The 15,925-nt window shown below is 46.9% G+C and overlaps 1 protein-coding gene across 3 annotated transcripts in view; it reads right to left on the reverse strand.

Moving 5' to 3' along the window:
• The window catches only part of LOC147198593 (histone deacetylase 4-like), a 75,030-nt gene that overhangs the window by 19,679 nt on the left and 39,426 nt on the right, over positions 1-15,925 (reverse strand). For all 3 annotated transcript variants that reach the window (XM_086123147.1, XM_086123146.1, XM_086123145.1), the window contains 11 exons: positions 13,422-13,553; positions 12,865-12,971; positions 12,650-12,769; positions 11,741-11,957; positions 10,918-11,129; positions 7,438-7,656; positions 5,950-6,136; positions 5,015-5,148; positions 4,370-4,472; positions 2,984-3,030; positions 302-409 (listed from right to left, as the gene is read on the reverse strand). In XM_086123147.1, the coding sequence (XP_085979273.1) occupies positions 302-409; positions 2,984-3,030; positions 4,370-4,472; positions 5,015-5,148; positions 5,950-6,136; positions 7,438-7,656; positions 10,918-11,129; positions 11,741-11,957; positions 12,650-12,769; positions 12,865-12,971; positions 13,422-13,553 (1,586 nt within the window). The remainder of the gene's footprint in view (positions 1-301; positions 410-2,983; positions 3,031-4,369; positions 4,473-5,014; positions 5,149-5,949; positions 6,137-7,437; positions 7,657-10,917; positions 11,130-11,740; positions 11,958-12,649; positions 12,770-12,864; positions 12,972-13,421; positions 13,554-15,925) is intronic.

The following is a 15,925-nucleotide window of genomic DNA, read 5'->3' on the forward strand; positions in this document are numbered from 1 at the left end:
CCTTTGAGCAGAGCCATTAGTCTGCGGTGTGTAGGTGCTAAGCTAACGGCGACCGCCAAGTCTGCTCGGCAGGTGGCTGCCGCGTCGGCCCAATAAAACGGGCCTGTTAGTCGGGACGGCGAGCGTCTGCGAGGGCCCCTGTGCCGCGTGGCGCCCCGCTGGGTTCAAACCGCAAGCAGCCCTTCGGACAGACAAAGGACGGCTGGCTGCCGGGCGGGTCTGGCCCGGGCTTCGCGTACAACAGCTAATCACGTTTTAGCGCCGAGTTAGCTTCCCGGAAGCGACGTGTGATTGGACCAACCTTCAGTTCTCCCGAGGCTACTTTAAAGACGAGCTCCACCACCGAGCCGACAGCCAGTCGAGCTGCGCTGGACGAATGGATCTCGTTCCAAATGGTGTCGCTGTCCACCTGGCGAAACACACACGCAGATACGGTACACGGCCAAGGGTCCATGAAGATGGATCGGCAGTACAATGGCGCCTTAAGATATGAGTCGAACGTCTTCCCCGATCAGACTTGCGACGCCTCAGAACAGCTTTGTGAACGTTAGTCATTCTTCGCTGAAGATAAAGAATATATGGCTGCAAGTATTGTCATACGACAGCACCTGTCTAGATATGCTGCTTTAAATATCCATTACTTCAACGTCACCACGTAGGTGCTATTAATGAACCGGTCTATGGTATCGTTTGCTAGCACAAAGCGAAACAAACTTATCTGAAGCAAAGCTATGTCGTCGATTTAAATACACAATGTGTAATTCTCATTGCTTTATGTTTAGTATGACAGCAAACTTCAACCGGGGCGGGGTGGCGACACACACACACACACACACACACACACACACACACACACACACGGTCAACCTCGACGGACCGTACACAAAGCGATGCTCGTGATTATAGAAAGAGCCATCATCAGCGTGGACGGATAAACACGGCGAGAAGAAGCTGGCCCAGGAAAAGAGGAATGTGGAGATGAGCGTGTCATTGTGTTTGGAGTGCACATGTGGGCCGCGCTTGCTGCCAGACTTCGGCTACGGCTTTGAAATGTAAACGCAAAACCCTTGCGTGAACAATTTTTTTTTTTTTCCGGCTAATCAGACGCAAATTTAGACGATTAGGCTCGTCGCTTTCCAATGTGTTTTCATCTTGAAGATTGAAGAACCACCGATGTGAATTCGTTTCAATCAGCTCCTGGTCTTTTTTTGGAACGGGCTAACTTCTCACAAACACGAAACGACACTACAATCAAAAATCAAGTATATTGTCATTTCAAAGTTGAAATTCGTTGTATGGGATGGAAAATAAACCTTTGTAGTTGTTGTTGCTAACAGTCACAAATACGCATTACTCACCAAAAGTTAAGCCGAGTGAAATTTCTGATGAACCTCCAACTTTATGGATGAACTTAACGTGAACTTTTCAAAATTTTGGAATGCACCTGTCAGCACATATTTGCAGTCCGATGAATGTCCCGCTTCAAATTGGATACGTGAGCGGTCAACTTCGTTGTGCTGTTAACGTCATCAGAAAAAGATGACACCAAACAATCGATCAACAGAACTTTTGCCATCAAACAGGGAGTGGCCACTAAGCTGAAAGGGGCGCATATTGGAAAAAAACAAAATGCGGTGTTGAATTTATTCCATTTTATGTTGTCAAGACGTTGCATGAAATAAAATCATCTGGATTTGGATACATTCTTTTAACCCGATGTGTAGTCTTGTGCGGAGTGTCATCAGAGAGACTGGAAGAGTCACCGAAAGGCATGCGACCTTCCAATGCATCAAACACCTGTTTGCAAATGTCGTCCTTCGGCTCTGTGTTAGAGAACCGCAAGGTGCGCAAAATAAAGAGAAGCACTCAACAGTTGGGCGCCTGTTCAAAAGTGTCGAGAAGCTCAAACGAAGTTCGCCTGTATGCGTCATGGTGAGCTTTACTTCCATTTCAGACAAAAGATGGATATCGCAAACTCTTTTGGAGTTGTGCTTGTGTCTTTATCTTCAGGCAGGGGGCAGCCAGGGAGAGGAATCCATCACTGCGAATTGCATCATTCATGTCTGCTTGCATGCGTGTGTGTGTGGGGGGGGGGGGGGGGGCTTGGTGCTATTTTACCTCAAGGCAAGAACTGATGTTTACGTGTGCATCAGGTACGCAAAAAATAAAAAATAAAGCGGGGGCATGTTGGTATGATGGAATGATGTTTCTCCACAAGCTGACAGGCTAATTTCAGCCCCCCCCCTCCCCTCCCCTTTCCTCTGTAAGAGAGCGTGCGCATTTCGTATGCATGTGTATGACAGGAAGACAACAATTTAGCCCCATTTGCCGTTATAAAGAGCAGAACTGAGCTCTGGCTCATATTGTTCCCACCACAGCGAGCCGTAAAGGCCCATGGGAGCGATGGAGGGAGGGGAGGAGGTCAGGAAAGAGGGAGGGAGGGAGAGAGAAGGATGGAGGTTCGTGGATAGAGCGGAGATGAAGAAAGACTTTGTTAATGGATGCGTGTGGGAGCTCATAGACGCACCGGTAAAAGCCATCACAGCCACTTTCAACTTGGCAAGAAACCAAATCAGCGTTGCACTAATATCCCGACACGCCGTTAGACAAACAACACGCGCATGCACGCACACACCTTACATGCACACCGCACATCTGGTTGCGATTACAAACGCAGTGGAAAGGCGAGCAACAGCTTTTGTTGCCTCCGGTGCTTGAGGGGCCGTGTTTGTGTGTGTGTGTGTGTGTGTGCCGTAATGGAATTATTATTGAGGCGGGGGACGCAGAGTAAAGCGGGTGCTGCAACTTAAGCACTTATTTGTTTATCAAGAAAAAAAAAAAAAAAAAAAAACATCGGGCTATTTGACTGGTTGATTTGATGTCGGAACAACACAATTTGGGTGATTCACGTGAAAGGCCAGACAGGCTTAATGATGCAGTTTTGTCAAAAGCTCGATCTGTAGTAGCACAAGTAATGACTTACCCCGACGCCTCCGCATGGTAATCTCACAAACATGGGACTGGCGGAACCTGGGAACAATGAACAGCGGTGGGGGGGGGGGGGGGGGGGTCAATTATTATTGCAGTTGATGATGAATCCTCGCAATGATTTTCAAACTTCATGTTACGCTCTACCCGAATTGGACAGAGTGGGGGCGGGGGGCGGGGCTTGACAATTTTGCAAACTTTTACGGAATTTTCGCTTCAAATCAAAATGGCCGACTCCTGTTCAATTTCGTACGCCCCATTATGATAGCCGCGTCCACGACGGGTGGAAGTGACTGGAAAGACTCTCGTCTCATCTTCAGGAATTTCCAGAAGACTTTGGACTCACCTTGCTTTCACCAGACTCGGTGGAGCGACAAAAGGTTCGGACACGGAGGCGTCAGCGTGTTTCCAAGAGTACAAAACAAACAAAAAAAAAAAAAGACGTTTATGGAAGAGCTTAGCGGTTAGCCTTGCTAGCTTCAGCTATTTCAATTATCGGTTGCGTTAAAAGGGGGACTGGAGGCGAGGACCGAGGCGACAATGGCACAAAGTGAACAATCACAATAACGGTGTGCCATCGAGCTCTTTATTCTTTTTAGAGACTAAAATATGAATAATAGTCATTTCACAACCCTGTGCTCGCAAATGTCCATGATTCAAATTTCACCTAATGAATGACTCTCTGTATTGGCATGCACAAATTGCACACACACACAAAAAAAACCCTCTGCATTTGACTTTGTGACCTATTGCAGCAGTGAGTAAGATTACAAGGCCACTCCTGTATTGGGAAAGCTGGAGGGAGGACGGTTAAAAAAAAAAAGAAAAGCACATCAATATCCATCCATTACATATATTACAATAACATCCATTGGAAGCCTCGCAATTTTAGAAGATCTGTTTCATGAGAATGGAAAAAAAACGGTGGTAAATAAAGCATAAAGTGTTGATGGCAGGTCGTATTCTTGAAGGATTTGCACCCAAATATTTGGGTCTCTTTCGTGCCTTTCCAACCATCCTGAGCGAAATGATTGTCGTGGGCGTGTTTGTAAGAAATTTAAGGCTTGGTTGGAAAAAAAACAAAACAATCCAGTTTAAGTGAAGAGATGACAATGGATTTACTTGTGTAGCCAGAGCAGCGAAGGAGCTTTCTCGGTCCCGGCATGATTTTGCCCCAGTGCCGAAAGTTACGATGGCCCGCAACTTTTAGGGACCTCTCATCGCAACACATGGAATAAAAAGACGGGACGACTGAGTTTTGGATTTGAGCCTTTGGATGGTGACACTCTTTTAAACTGAATTGGATCGAGTTTAGCGGACAAACTGAATGCAATAGAATTGCTCTGAATCGCAGGGTGTGCCTGATCAGCGTGTCACTTACAGTCCAGCTTCTGCCGTAGTGGGTTGGTTCCATACAGCAGAACGTGGCCTTCAGAGTGCACCGTCTGGAGTTCCTCCAGTGTGGCTTTCCTTCCCCGGATGCACTGAACGCAAGAAAGAAGACGACATATGAGTTACCGGCTTGTGTCTCGGCACTCTGACTATCCACCGTATCAAAGCCATTGCAAGAAAATGATGCACAGTCGGTGTCTGTAGATGTCACGTGAACTTCAAGACAGAATTAGCAAGCCTCCCTCTGTTTCAAGTCTCCCCGGGACAGAAATGGGGGGGGGGGGGGGGGCGCAAGGCAATTCTCCGCCATAACTGGCAAAACACTTCCCCCTATTGGCGAAAGCCACATTTGCTCCCTGGAGTCAACTCAAAATGTAAGAACGACCTCATCCAGCCACCCACAGAGTTACTCAGAATATCATTGTTATTCCCCCCCCCCCCCCACACACACATGCTCGAATTTAAAAACACCGGCACAGTCCTAAGAGGCCTTAATGCGACACTATTATTCGACTGAAGTATGTGTATCGCAATCCACTCAACCACATTAACTGCTCCACAGCGGGAGGGAGGCGAAATTTTGAGAATGCGAATCTGCGGTCTGGTCTGTCATTCCGTTGAAGTGCTGCCTTACCTCACAGTGGCCCCTGAGGCCCGTTTCCTGAAGACGCGACCAGATGCTCTGGATGCGACCCGCATGCTCCGGGTGGCTGTTGGTGTTGCCGCACATGCACTGGTGCTTCTGCATCAAGGAGTCGTACACCAGACCTGAACAATCAACAGCGCCACAGACACACACGCACACACAAAGACCGCGACCAATCACCAAATGAACATTGAACAGTTCCAATCCATATTGAACCCATTAGCCGTCCTAGTTTAGGATTTAATGAAGATAATTCAATGTAGTGGAAAGGCCCAACCGTCAATAATAAAGCGTGACAGGAAATTAACTCATTTAGTGCCAAAACGTCAAAAAAATGTTTTGGGTGTTTTTTAAAAACAATAAATAACATAGAGCTCCGCTTGACTGACTCCTCAGTAAGTTTTAAGGCTGTGGGAATATTTTCAGGATGATAAATCACCACAAGATGGCAGGAGTGGCTTTTGAACAGATCTTAGTCCACACATGTAGAGTGTGTGTATGATATACAGTACACAATCCATGAGGTGCCATGCGAAAAATACCGGTGTGAGAACATGGATAAAGTTCAACATTCATGAAAAATTCATGCAAACTTCACGCATCAGTGAAGAGTTTATCTTGCACTAAACTGTTCATTTGAATATCAAAGTCACCACACGCTGAAGCCTATCCCAGCTAACTTCGGGCGGTAGGCGAGGTAACACCCTGAATTGGTTGCCAACCAATCACAGGACATGGAACAAAATACGATGGTCAATAAAGCCATCCTCCAAAAACTCGTAACGCCATAAAGTAATGGGTCAAAGTTAAGAGTTCCTGACACATGGCACAATCTTAGTTTGTTTTTAATGCTTGAGGAGTGGAAGCAGACTGATGAGTATCTGCGTCAAAAAAAGAACAGACGCCGCCCGCCCCCAACACACCTGTTGTGAAACGTGGCTTGACCGCCGGCTCCTGCGCCGTCATGGGGAAGGAGGGTGAGGCCGGAGAGGACTGCGCCCTGGAGAGGGGGCGGTGGCCCGCCAGGCTGACCGACAAGCCGGCCGCCTCCATCGACGCCCGGTAGCTCCTCAACTGCTGGATACGTTGCTGCTCCAACAGCAGGGCCTGCTGCTTTCCACGCACGCACGCACGCACACACACACACACACACACACACACACATTATATATATGTACACAAGGCATCACACCACTTGCCGATTTTTATTTTTTGCCATATGTAGGCTCTATCGTATTTTAAAAATCACTTCAGATGTTCAACACTGGTACTATTCATGGTAAAAGTTCATTTAACAACATAGTCAAATGCAAAAAAAAAAAAAAAAAGGGGGGGGGGGGGCGTCATTTACTCGCAGCTTTTCAATCGCTCGCCCAGACCCAAGCGGAGGTTTTAACACCCGCTTTCGGTTATTCAGCATGCCCAGTGGGGACTGCACGTTCTCCCTCTCGCCAGAAGATGGCGCCCTGGGCACACATTCAAAGCTGTGACGCCAGATGGTGACTGCTAAACTGATGAGGTTGAAAGAACTTTGTTGGAAAAGCAGACAAACGGTCAAATTTGAGCACGTGCGCAGAAAAGTGAAAACAAACGGGACAAGTCATCACTTAAAGCGCACATGCCCTACTCATATGCTATTTTTTTTTTAATTAAGTGTATAGTACAAACTATATCTCATGGAAACTTCAGCCAAGTATTGGCGCAGGATGGGACACATTTTCCACTCCACGAGTCAAGTCATCAAGCACTCCTGCGTTGCCATCTCGACAGGCGTGTCCGCTTACACCACGGGCGCCATGGCGACAGGCAGAGAAGCGTCTGATTGAATTTGGCCGCGGATGGCCGGCCGGGATGGGCGAGACAGGAAGAGGACTGCGTTTCGGGAGCGCGCGCGTTTCTTCGTCTGCGGGGCCTGAAGATGTCACGGGCCATGTATTATACAAACACGATCTGTTAGTGTCACACATTGACATTGTCTCGGACGGCGATTCCAAACCGGTGGGTTGCGGACAGCCGGTCAATAAATGACATGTATTTGTCTTCTGATTATTTCCGCTAAGTGTTACTTAATGCTCACATCGACACCCACACAGAAAGTCCAGAGCTGAAAAGTTGTTGATTGTGAGGCAGAAACGCTGACCGATAAATCACCGTGCAACCGCCTTGCATAATTTCCCTTTGTAAATGAAACTGAGAGTATAGTTATAAAAGTGTGAGTGTGGTGTTTTATTGTCCATCTGCCAGGGCTGTCTGCTTGCTCCCACTGACTTCCGTTTAAAAAAAAAAAAAAAAAAAAAAAAAAACAACACTCCAATATTCAGCAGTAGGGAGAAAAATTCAGTGTTGCACAATAAGACGGAGAGATGGTGAGATGAGATTTGCGCAGCTTGAAGTCCGTCTCGAGTCCTCACCTGCTGGAAGAGGAGCTCCTGCTCCGCCTGCCTCTCCTCCTGCTCCTGAAGGTCGAGGGGCTCCTGCTTGATGGCCACCGAGGACGAGGCCGAGGACAAGAGCCCCTGATGCTCCCTCAGTTCCTCTTCTGTCTCCTCCGGATGACTCTGGTGCTGCCTGGACGACACGGGTGCCGCCGAGCTGGAGGCTGAGCTCTGCTCGCTCGGTTTAGACATCATCTGAGCAGAAAAGAAAATGTCGAAAATATGACTTGGGCGCATTATTTGTCACTTTGTCATGTAAATTCTTGTGCAGCTGTGCTTTGAGAAACAAGCGCAGCAACTTGGGAGTTTTTCAAGACATGGTTTATTTCAAACAAGCATAAACCACATAGCTTTGCCTCAGCAAAGCCTGCTTAGCTTAAAGCTAACAGATAATGTGAAAACCCAATGATTCGCTAACAAAACTAGCACAGCAAATAGTTATAAGCAATGGGTATTTGAACACAAACAGTGAAACAACACATGTAGAGAGACAATATAACAAGCATATTCTGACTTATAAATTAGCATATTTGCATATTTATTAGCATAGTTCTTTTAGTCATTGTACATTTGTTAATTAATTAGCCAATTCATCATCTCTCTGAATTTCAGTGTTCCACAAAAAAAAAAAAAAATCAACATTGGTCAGGCCCTAACTATTACTGCCGCTTACTGAGTCAGTTGAGCAACTCTTCTTCGTGTGTCTCTATGTCTGCATTATACTGCCCCCAGGTGGCCAAAGAGAACACACCAAAAGGAGTAGCACAATGTCCAATGAATAAAGCCCAAAAAAATTGTAGCAAAAATTGCTTATTTCTTGGCATTGTATGTATTCATGCCAGTACTGGATGTTTTTATAAAGCACAATAGTACACAAGGCCCTAAAAACACACACACGTGACATAAAGGAGGCATTAGTGTAGTGAGGCTACCTTCAAAACTTGCTTGCGGATTTAAAATGGCAAACTCCCTCTTAAGAAACAGCAACAAGTGCTACCAGAGCTGGATGCTGTTTTTAAATCATCAAAAAGTTGTCTGATCACTCCGACGACCAAAAAAAAAAAAAAAAGCAAAAGCATTCATTACTGAGCAAACCGGACCTGTTCCCACAACTCGTGTTTGTTTCAAGACTCATGAGAGAATCTCTGTGTTCGATTCCAAATTAAGTATGACAAACTTGTCCGGATTAGGGTTAGGGAAAGGGAAAACACAGAGCAAATGACAGCAGGGCTAACAAAACAAAACAAACACAAAACAAACCAAAAACAACAGTAAGTAGAAGAAATAGGTTTTTTTTTTGTTTTGTTTTTTTAAATCTTTGCGTGATTAAGAAATGAGTCCATCGTCGAGTAGCTGGTGCAGATGAGAAATGGAGGGGCTGAGTGTTTGTGCATGCAACACACGAGCATGCACACACACGTCGAAAGACACGCACACTTGGCTGGCATATTGCCCAGGGAACAGTTCATTGACGTCAGAGCGCAGCCTCTTGCCTCATTCCCGTCCCTCTTTTCCAAACAAAGTCAAAACAGCCATTCACTCCCGCAACGCTGCTTCACACTCGTCCTCGCTACCTCGCTTTTCTCTTCGCCCGGTGCTCTGCCACCTCATCCAGACCGCAGCAAAGAGCCAGCCACCTTTGGCAAAACGCAGACGGAAGCAAGGGAAGCAAAGTAGGAGCGTGGCGAGTTGCAAGGACACTTTATTTATTTTTTTTGCATACGTTTTTCACAGCCAATAGAGAACGCTGGTCAAACATAAATGCCAAGTTTCAGGGAACGGTCCCTTGTCATAGCTGGGTGCCACAATCATGTCCGAAATGAAAAGAAAGACTAGACTGTCTATCCTTTTCCATTCTTGCGGATCGAGAAGTAGAACATGAGGCGCCTGTCACCAAAAATACCGGTGTTAGACCAAAAAGCAGAAAAACAAGCGTTTTGTGAGGGGGGGGGGGGGAATCAACAACAAAATCATGCCAAATGTTTTGTGACACCTCAAACTACAAAACAGCAACAACCACAAAAGACTTAGCAGGACACTTTGATGGGAAATCATCATTCACGTTGCAAAACAACTTACCATGACACATGCTCTGTTAATACCATAAACACTCCTTCTGCCGGAGTGTCGGGTAATATGCGCAAATGTTGCGCTGATCTCAAATCCAAGCCATGCAACGCCGCCATCTACAGGGATCTCTCAGTCACTACCGTGGTTTACAAACCCAAATTTCATAGACAAGCTGGACAAGATCCCGCTCGGTGACCTCCCGTTAGAAAAACAAATACAGTCGGCGGTGGCAGGGAATGACTTGAACATTCGATTAAAGTGGAACATGAGGTGGCATTTGATTAAATGAAGCAGTGACTGACGACGCTGGTCAACGGCAATTTCTGAATCAGCCATGGCTTTATGTGTCCTGAAATCTATTTGGGATGCCGATTCCAAAAACGTAGTTGAAGAGAGCAAAAAAAAAAAAAAAAGTAAAAAATGTCCAAATGAATGATTCATGAAACAATCCAGCATTTTTGGGGAGAGAGACCTAAGAAGCAGAGGGGTTAACAATTTCAGTCAATGAAGCCTTCAGGTCATTTCGAGACTGAAATCCCCAAGGCCCCCCCACACACACTCCTACAAAGCAACCTTGTACCTCTCCTAACACTCATTTACACCTCTCGCATATACAGTACTGTACATACGCACACCAGCGCACCACACACGCCCACCATGATTAGGGTGAGTCATATTTCCTGGAAGTCATACACAGAGGCAGCATCGCCGGGAGAACAGTTGCCATGGCGACCGAGACAAAACACACACACACGCACACATACGCGCGCGCACACTCACAAGAAATGCTCAGGAGACTTTTCTGATTGCCCGCTATATATTCGGAGACATTTGGTATTCATTTGGGCATCACTCGCACGAAGATGCTAATGAAGCAGTCAAATATAATACGTGTCTTTGTTCATTGTTTCATCATTAAGTAAAAAAAATAATTAAAAAAATTAAAATACTTAAAAAAAAAAAAAAGGAAAACATAAACAAGCTTATTTGAATGGTACAATAATTCACACTTTGTTTTGTGGGACGGATCTGGCCCCCGGGCCTTGAGTTTAACACCTGTCAAGAGCAAAATTGATGCTCATTTCTTTGTCTTTATGTTGCATTCTTCCATTACATGTCATTGATTTCACAATAGTTCATGAACCACTGACGGACTTTGCGTTTCAGCCACACTTTGGCCATCCTCAACCCAAGCGCTTCACTTCCGCCGACGCAAAAGCGCGTACTTGTCACTTGCACACCCGCTCGCAGTTTTGCTTACGAGATGCAAAAAGCAAATGTCGACGATGCGAAGCCGCTTATTTTGAGCCGAGGTGATGTGAAATGACCCGGGGGGGGGGGGGGGGGGGGCATCATCTAATGTGGGCGGAATTGAGGCGGCGGTACCTTGTTGATGATGTGCTGCTGATGCTGGAACTGTTGCTTGTGCTTCTCCAGGAATTGCTGGTGCTGCTGCTGGACCACCAGCTGCTGCAGGGCCTGCGCCTGAGCGCACTGCTGCTGCGGCAGGGGCGCCGATTGGGTTCGACCCAGAGGGTGATGGCCGCGCGCCAGCTTGGACATTGAAGGCGACGGGAGCGCAAGGCCGCTTAAGCCAACTGTGGAGCAGAAAAACATGAAAAGCATTAGCGGAGTCGGGCAGCGAGCTCGATGACTTGCAGAGAAGCGGCAGTCGTTTTTTGCCTCTCGTGAAGCGTCTGAGAAAGTTTGAGTCGCATACAATCGTTGTTTCGGAAAACTTGTTGCCGAGCTATTTTTACGCCAGTGGGATGTCTCTATTTTAAGACGTTTTATCCGTTGGTGAAATTTTAAGTTTTCTTCCTGGTTTGAGCCTCGTGTTATTTTATATCCTCACTTATAAAACAAGGTCACAAGTTGGTGTTTTGCACTGTGTAACTATTCACTCATTAGCACCTCCGAGGAAGAGAAAAAAAAATGAACGCCTGACAGGAAATTGGGTGGACGTCTACAGAATAAGACCCACGAAAAAGTCTGGAGGTCCCAAGCATGAAAAAGAATGGGAAGTCACTCATTTTGGTTTGCAGCACGCAGCTTCAAATATGTTCCTCATTTTGAGGATTTACTTGATTGCCCACAGCTTTGATTCGACGCGTCGGGACAAGCTGGAAACTATTTTCATTGACGCAACCGACGGCGGAGGGTTATAAGCCACGGCAGCAGGTCCGATTGTACTCGGGCGAATACTGACCCATTGGACCGTGGCTCTGCTCCAACAGCACCATGTGTTGCAGAAGGGGGGCGTGGCCAGCGGCGCAGCTGGCCGCGCCCTCTCGCTCCAGACCTGAAGATGCCAAGTAGGCGGGCAAGTGGGCAGCGGGCAGGAAAGGGGGAGTCAAAGGAATGCCCTTCTGCAAGGCGGCAGACAACGCAAGGCGGCTCTCGGCATCTTGATGTCCTGATATTGCCTACAAAGAAAAAAAAAAAAAAAAATCAGACGCAAAGGCAGACATTGTTGAGACACAAAAGGAAGTGAAATCAGACATACCCAAAGGAGCAATGTGAGGAAAAAAAAATATGAAGACAATTTTTCTCTCTCGTTTTTCTTGAGCTGAACTCAAAGGCGGCAGACTTTGACACAAAAGGACGCTTTCCCTCAAATATCGTTCAGAAATCTGTGTCGGTGAACGCAACTCCAAGATTGAAGATTGCCAAGATGACCCTTCCACTTTACACGTGTGGGAGAGAGATTCTGATTACGCGGCATGATTGTTGCATATGGTGTGGTGTAGAAAGTGCACTTTTGGGATCTACTCCCCCCCCCCCCCCCCCCCCCATGTTATTCAGCCAGCCCACAACGCGGCCGGCTTTTACTGTATTGTAGTTCATGGCTCGCCATTCGTAGACTATTGGGCATGAAGAATACTTGCAAGCCATAACGACTCCATATTCTAAATAAATGTTCGCATCTTATCTTATTGAGGATAGTATGCAAATAAAAGCCGCAGGCTTGTTTGCATTCAACAATTGAATCAAGGAAGACGGCGGTCATGTATGTAACATGGACTGATGATGGCGCACATGCCAGATGCATGGTGTTGCTTGCTATTCTCCGTCTGTGTTTTTACAGATTTTTGGCATACCGCATAGGTGTACTCACGGTGCTTCCGGGACATGTGGCCGGCAGCCCCAGCGTAATGTTGGGCAGAGAAGGGGAGGTGTAAAGTGAGAGATGGCTGACGGAACCGTCCCTTGACACCAGGCGCTGGAGCAGGGACGTCTGAATGGGGATGGACGCGCGCGGTGGGTTAAAGGTGTTCCCTACGCTGCGTGCGCGTCTTCGCACATCGAGATGAGACGCGATCATGGTGTTACCTCTCCTGGGCTGCTGGAGATGGGAGCCCCGTTCTCGTGGGGGATATTACTGGAGCTGTTGTTGGGGGAGCTGGGACCTGAGCCGGGGGCACTGCTACATGCAGAGTCTGGAAGAGGGACAAAGCGATCTTTGCCCTATGTTGTTATTTGATGATGTGATTACAAAAATCAACAAATACGTCTATTAAACTACACCCCCCCAAAAAAAAAATCGTTTCCCCCCCAATTTTCAATATGAGTGCGTTTGAATTTACAAAAGACATAAAACATGTACGCACAAATTGTGCATTAAAAATATGATTTAAGGCTAATTTTGTAAGAGGAGTTTGAAATGATAATAAAATTGTAAATTGTAATTTACCGTTTAAAATTTTTAGTGGGGATTAAATCGATGCGCACTGTTTTGCGTTTATGGGGACAAACTAATCTATGTGTGAACACCGCACTCACATCGGCAGTTGTCCGCGATTTTGATCTGCCTTTGCGAGACTTGATTCCACTCTGGCTGAGTCAACTCGAGCGCGAAACAAAACCCGCTACGTTGGAAATCCACTCACCGGCAATATCCAGGGAGCGTTTCTTGGCCGTGGGGACGGGGCCGCCGTCTTTCCTGCGGAGGAGAGGGCTGCTGCGGCGCTCCGTCACCTTTTGCTTTAGTCGCGAGCGAAGCTTCAGGTTGGGTTCGGAGGCTGGAAGGAAACCAAGGATGGATTGAACTAGAGTGTCTAAAGGCCGATCAAATTTGGAGCTAAAAGGGAGTGCTTTTAAATGCCCCCCCCCCCCGCCCCCTTTGAGAACTGTGTTGCCCCTCAAATGACAGAAATGTCTTTATTCTGAGGTTAAGTGTGGGACTCGGGGTACGGGTAGCTGGAGGAAAAAAGACTCTGCATTGCCCGAGTGTACAGCTGTCATGGTGGATGCTGGCCAGTCGTGACTTTTTTTTCCCTCTGTCAGAAAAGCTCAAAACAGAAGGAGCTTTCTTCTCTTCTCCGGCAGCTTCCTTCTGCTTAATTACTTGACTCGGGCCGCTTAAAAAAAACGTTTGACCTTCAAGCTCTTCCCCGCAGCTTTGCATCTCCCAGATCCTTCGACATTCACAGAAAGAGTGGCCTCCTTTGACTCATCCAAGGCAGCAATGCGCGCCACTTTTTCTTCAACCGTCTTTCTAAACAGGCTTCAAGTGCAACCCGATTCACTTTTGAGTTTTCACTCTTGAGCGGTCGCTGACACCGACACAGAATGACGATACTTTTGATACATCAAATTGCAAGGAACACAATGACAGGTAATTGCCGAGAAGGACTTTTCTTTTCTTTTTGACGCGCATGACGATTTGCGCAGTGTAGCGCCAACTGTTGGCGAGGAGGCCTTACCCGATGTCAGACTTGCTTTATCAGCAGCTTTCACAAGTGTCGAGCACCCGACACCTTGGAATAAGGCCAGTGACTCTGCTCTCGTAACATCGGTCGGCGACCAAAAATCTTTAGTTGAATGAGGTAGCGCTTAGCTACTTCGCTCTCATTTTAAAATACGCATTACCATGACGCTACATTTACAAAAGGGAAACCGATTGGCAGATGTAGTCCCAGAAATCTGCAGTGCACCGATATCCTGAATTTAGTGGTTGCACGGGTCAAATTGTATGAAACGACTCAAGAAATACAGGAAAGAGTCAAGGTTCAATTTGTGCATCCTTGGCAGTAAAGGGCGGACAAAATGGGAGTGCGGAGGGAGAAAGAAAAGGAGAGCGAACACGGAGTGGCGGATTAAAGGGAGGTCGAAGGAGGCAGTGGGCGCCACGAGAGCGTTGGTCTCAGGGCACAGTGACTTTAACGGTCGGTAATGCCGAGTGGGCAAAAGCAGAGCGGCGTGCACACGCGCAAAAGCCACTCTTGTCTGTGCGCGCGGTCCAGACTGCTTTTACTGCTGACACTGGCGCTTTGACTCACCTCCATTCGTCTCTCGCGCTAATTCCCCACCTCTCCCTTGCCCTTGGCATAACTTTCCTTCCTCTTCATTTTTTTTTTTTCAATCTCAGCAATGCTCTTTTTCTAAAAATAACACATGAAGCAAATATGGAATTTTCCACGTTATTTCAACTCGGCCCTCCTATTGCGCCTCTTCATGGGTCTCTTACTAATGGCGGCAACTCGTCTTCCAGACGGACTGAATCTCACACTACTGTATATTCACAGACACTAATGAACTCATTCGCCGAGAGCCATTCTCAAAGCAGCGTTGCCCATCGCGCCAGCCCCTTAAAAACCCCACAGAACATTGCAACTTGTGACAACACAAGCCCCGAACCTATCAAAAGACATGCTAGCTTTCTAGCTAGCTGATGAAGCCATTAAGAAAAACTTTTGCATGACAGTGCGCCTGTCTTTGCTAGCATGCGTTTATTGCTGGCAATGACTTCAGAACCTCGTGTGAATATTTGTTTACCCACGTGAGATTCACATCAGTTTGTGCGAGCTTGTTGTTTAGGCTAAGATGCTAGCTAATACTCTTCCCGAGCCTCATAAGGAGGTCATTTGTTTGCATTGAATGATATCATTACCGAATAGTCATTTATGGAACACGGCTTCGTGACTGTTTCCAAAATGGAAGACGAGTGTCGGTGCTTCATGAGCTTCCCCAAAAACATTCGATATGACATTTCCCTGGCCCTTCACCTGCCCGAATGTCCTTTTGTTGATGGAATAACAACAACTGCATTTGTATCAACATGGAGATCATCCAAACATGGCACTTGGTCAATTTGTTACCGTAAGCTCACTCGCACCACCTTATTCTACAAGATCAAAAGCAAAACTCACAAGCGCCATTTTCACTCTGCACAGTGAGCTTGAGCCAAGTCCACATTGTGCATTGCGGTACATACACATGAGGGGGACACTCACACCTTATCATTCTACCTTGATGAGATGGTCAGACTCTTCATACCACAACAAGGAGAGAGGAAATTGCTTCCATTCGACAAAACATATTGACCGATTGCCCGTTTTGGAAAAACTGTGAGTCCCGCCTGCGTTGCTCGAGTCACGTGGGTTGAGTCCTG

Source organism: Hippocampus guttulatus, chromosome 11 (genome assembly GCF_054856545.1).
Source record: "Hippocampus guttulatus isolate MCC_2025c chromosome 11, RoL_Hgut_1.0, whole genome shotgun sequence".
NCBI lineage: Eukaryota > Metazoa > Chordata > Actinopteri > Syngnathiformes > Syngnathidae > Hippocampus > Hippocampus guttulatus.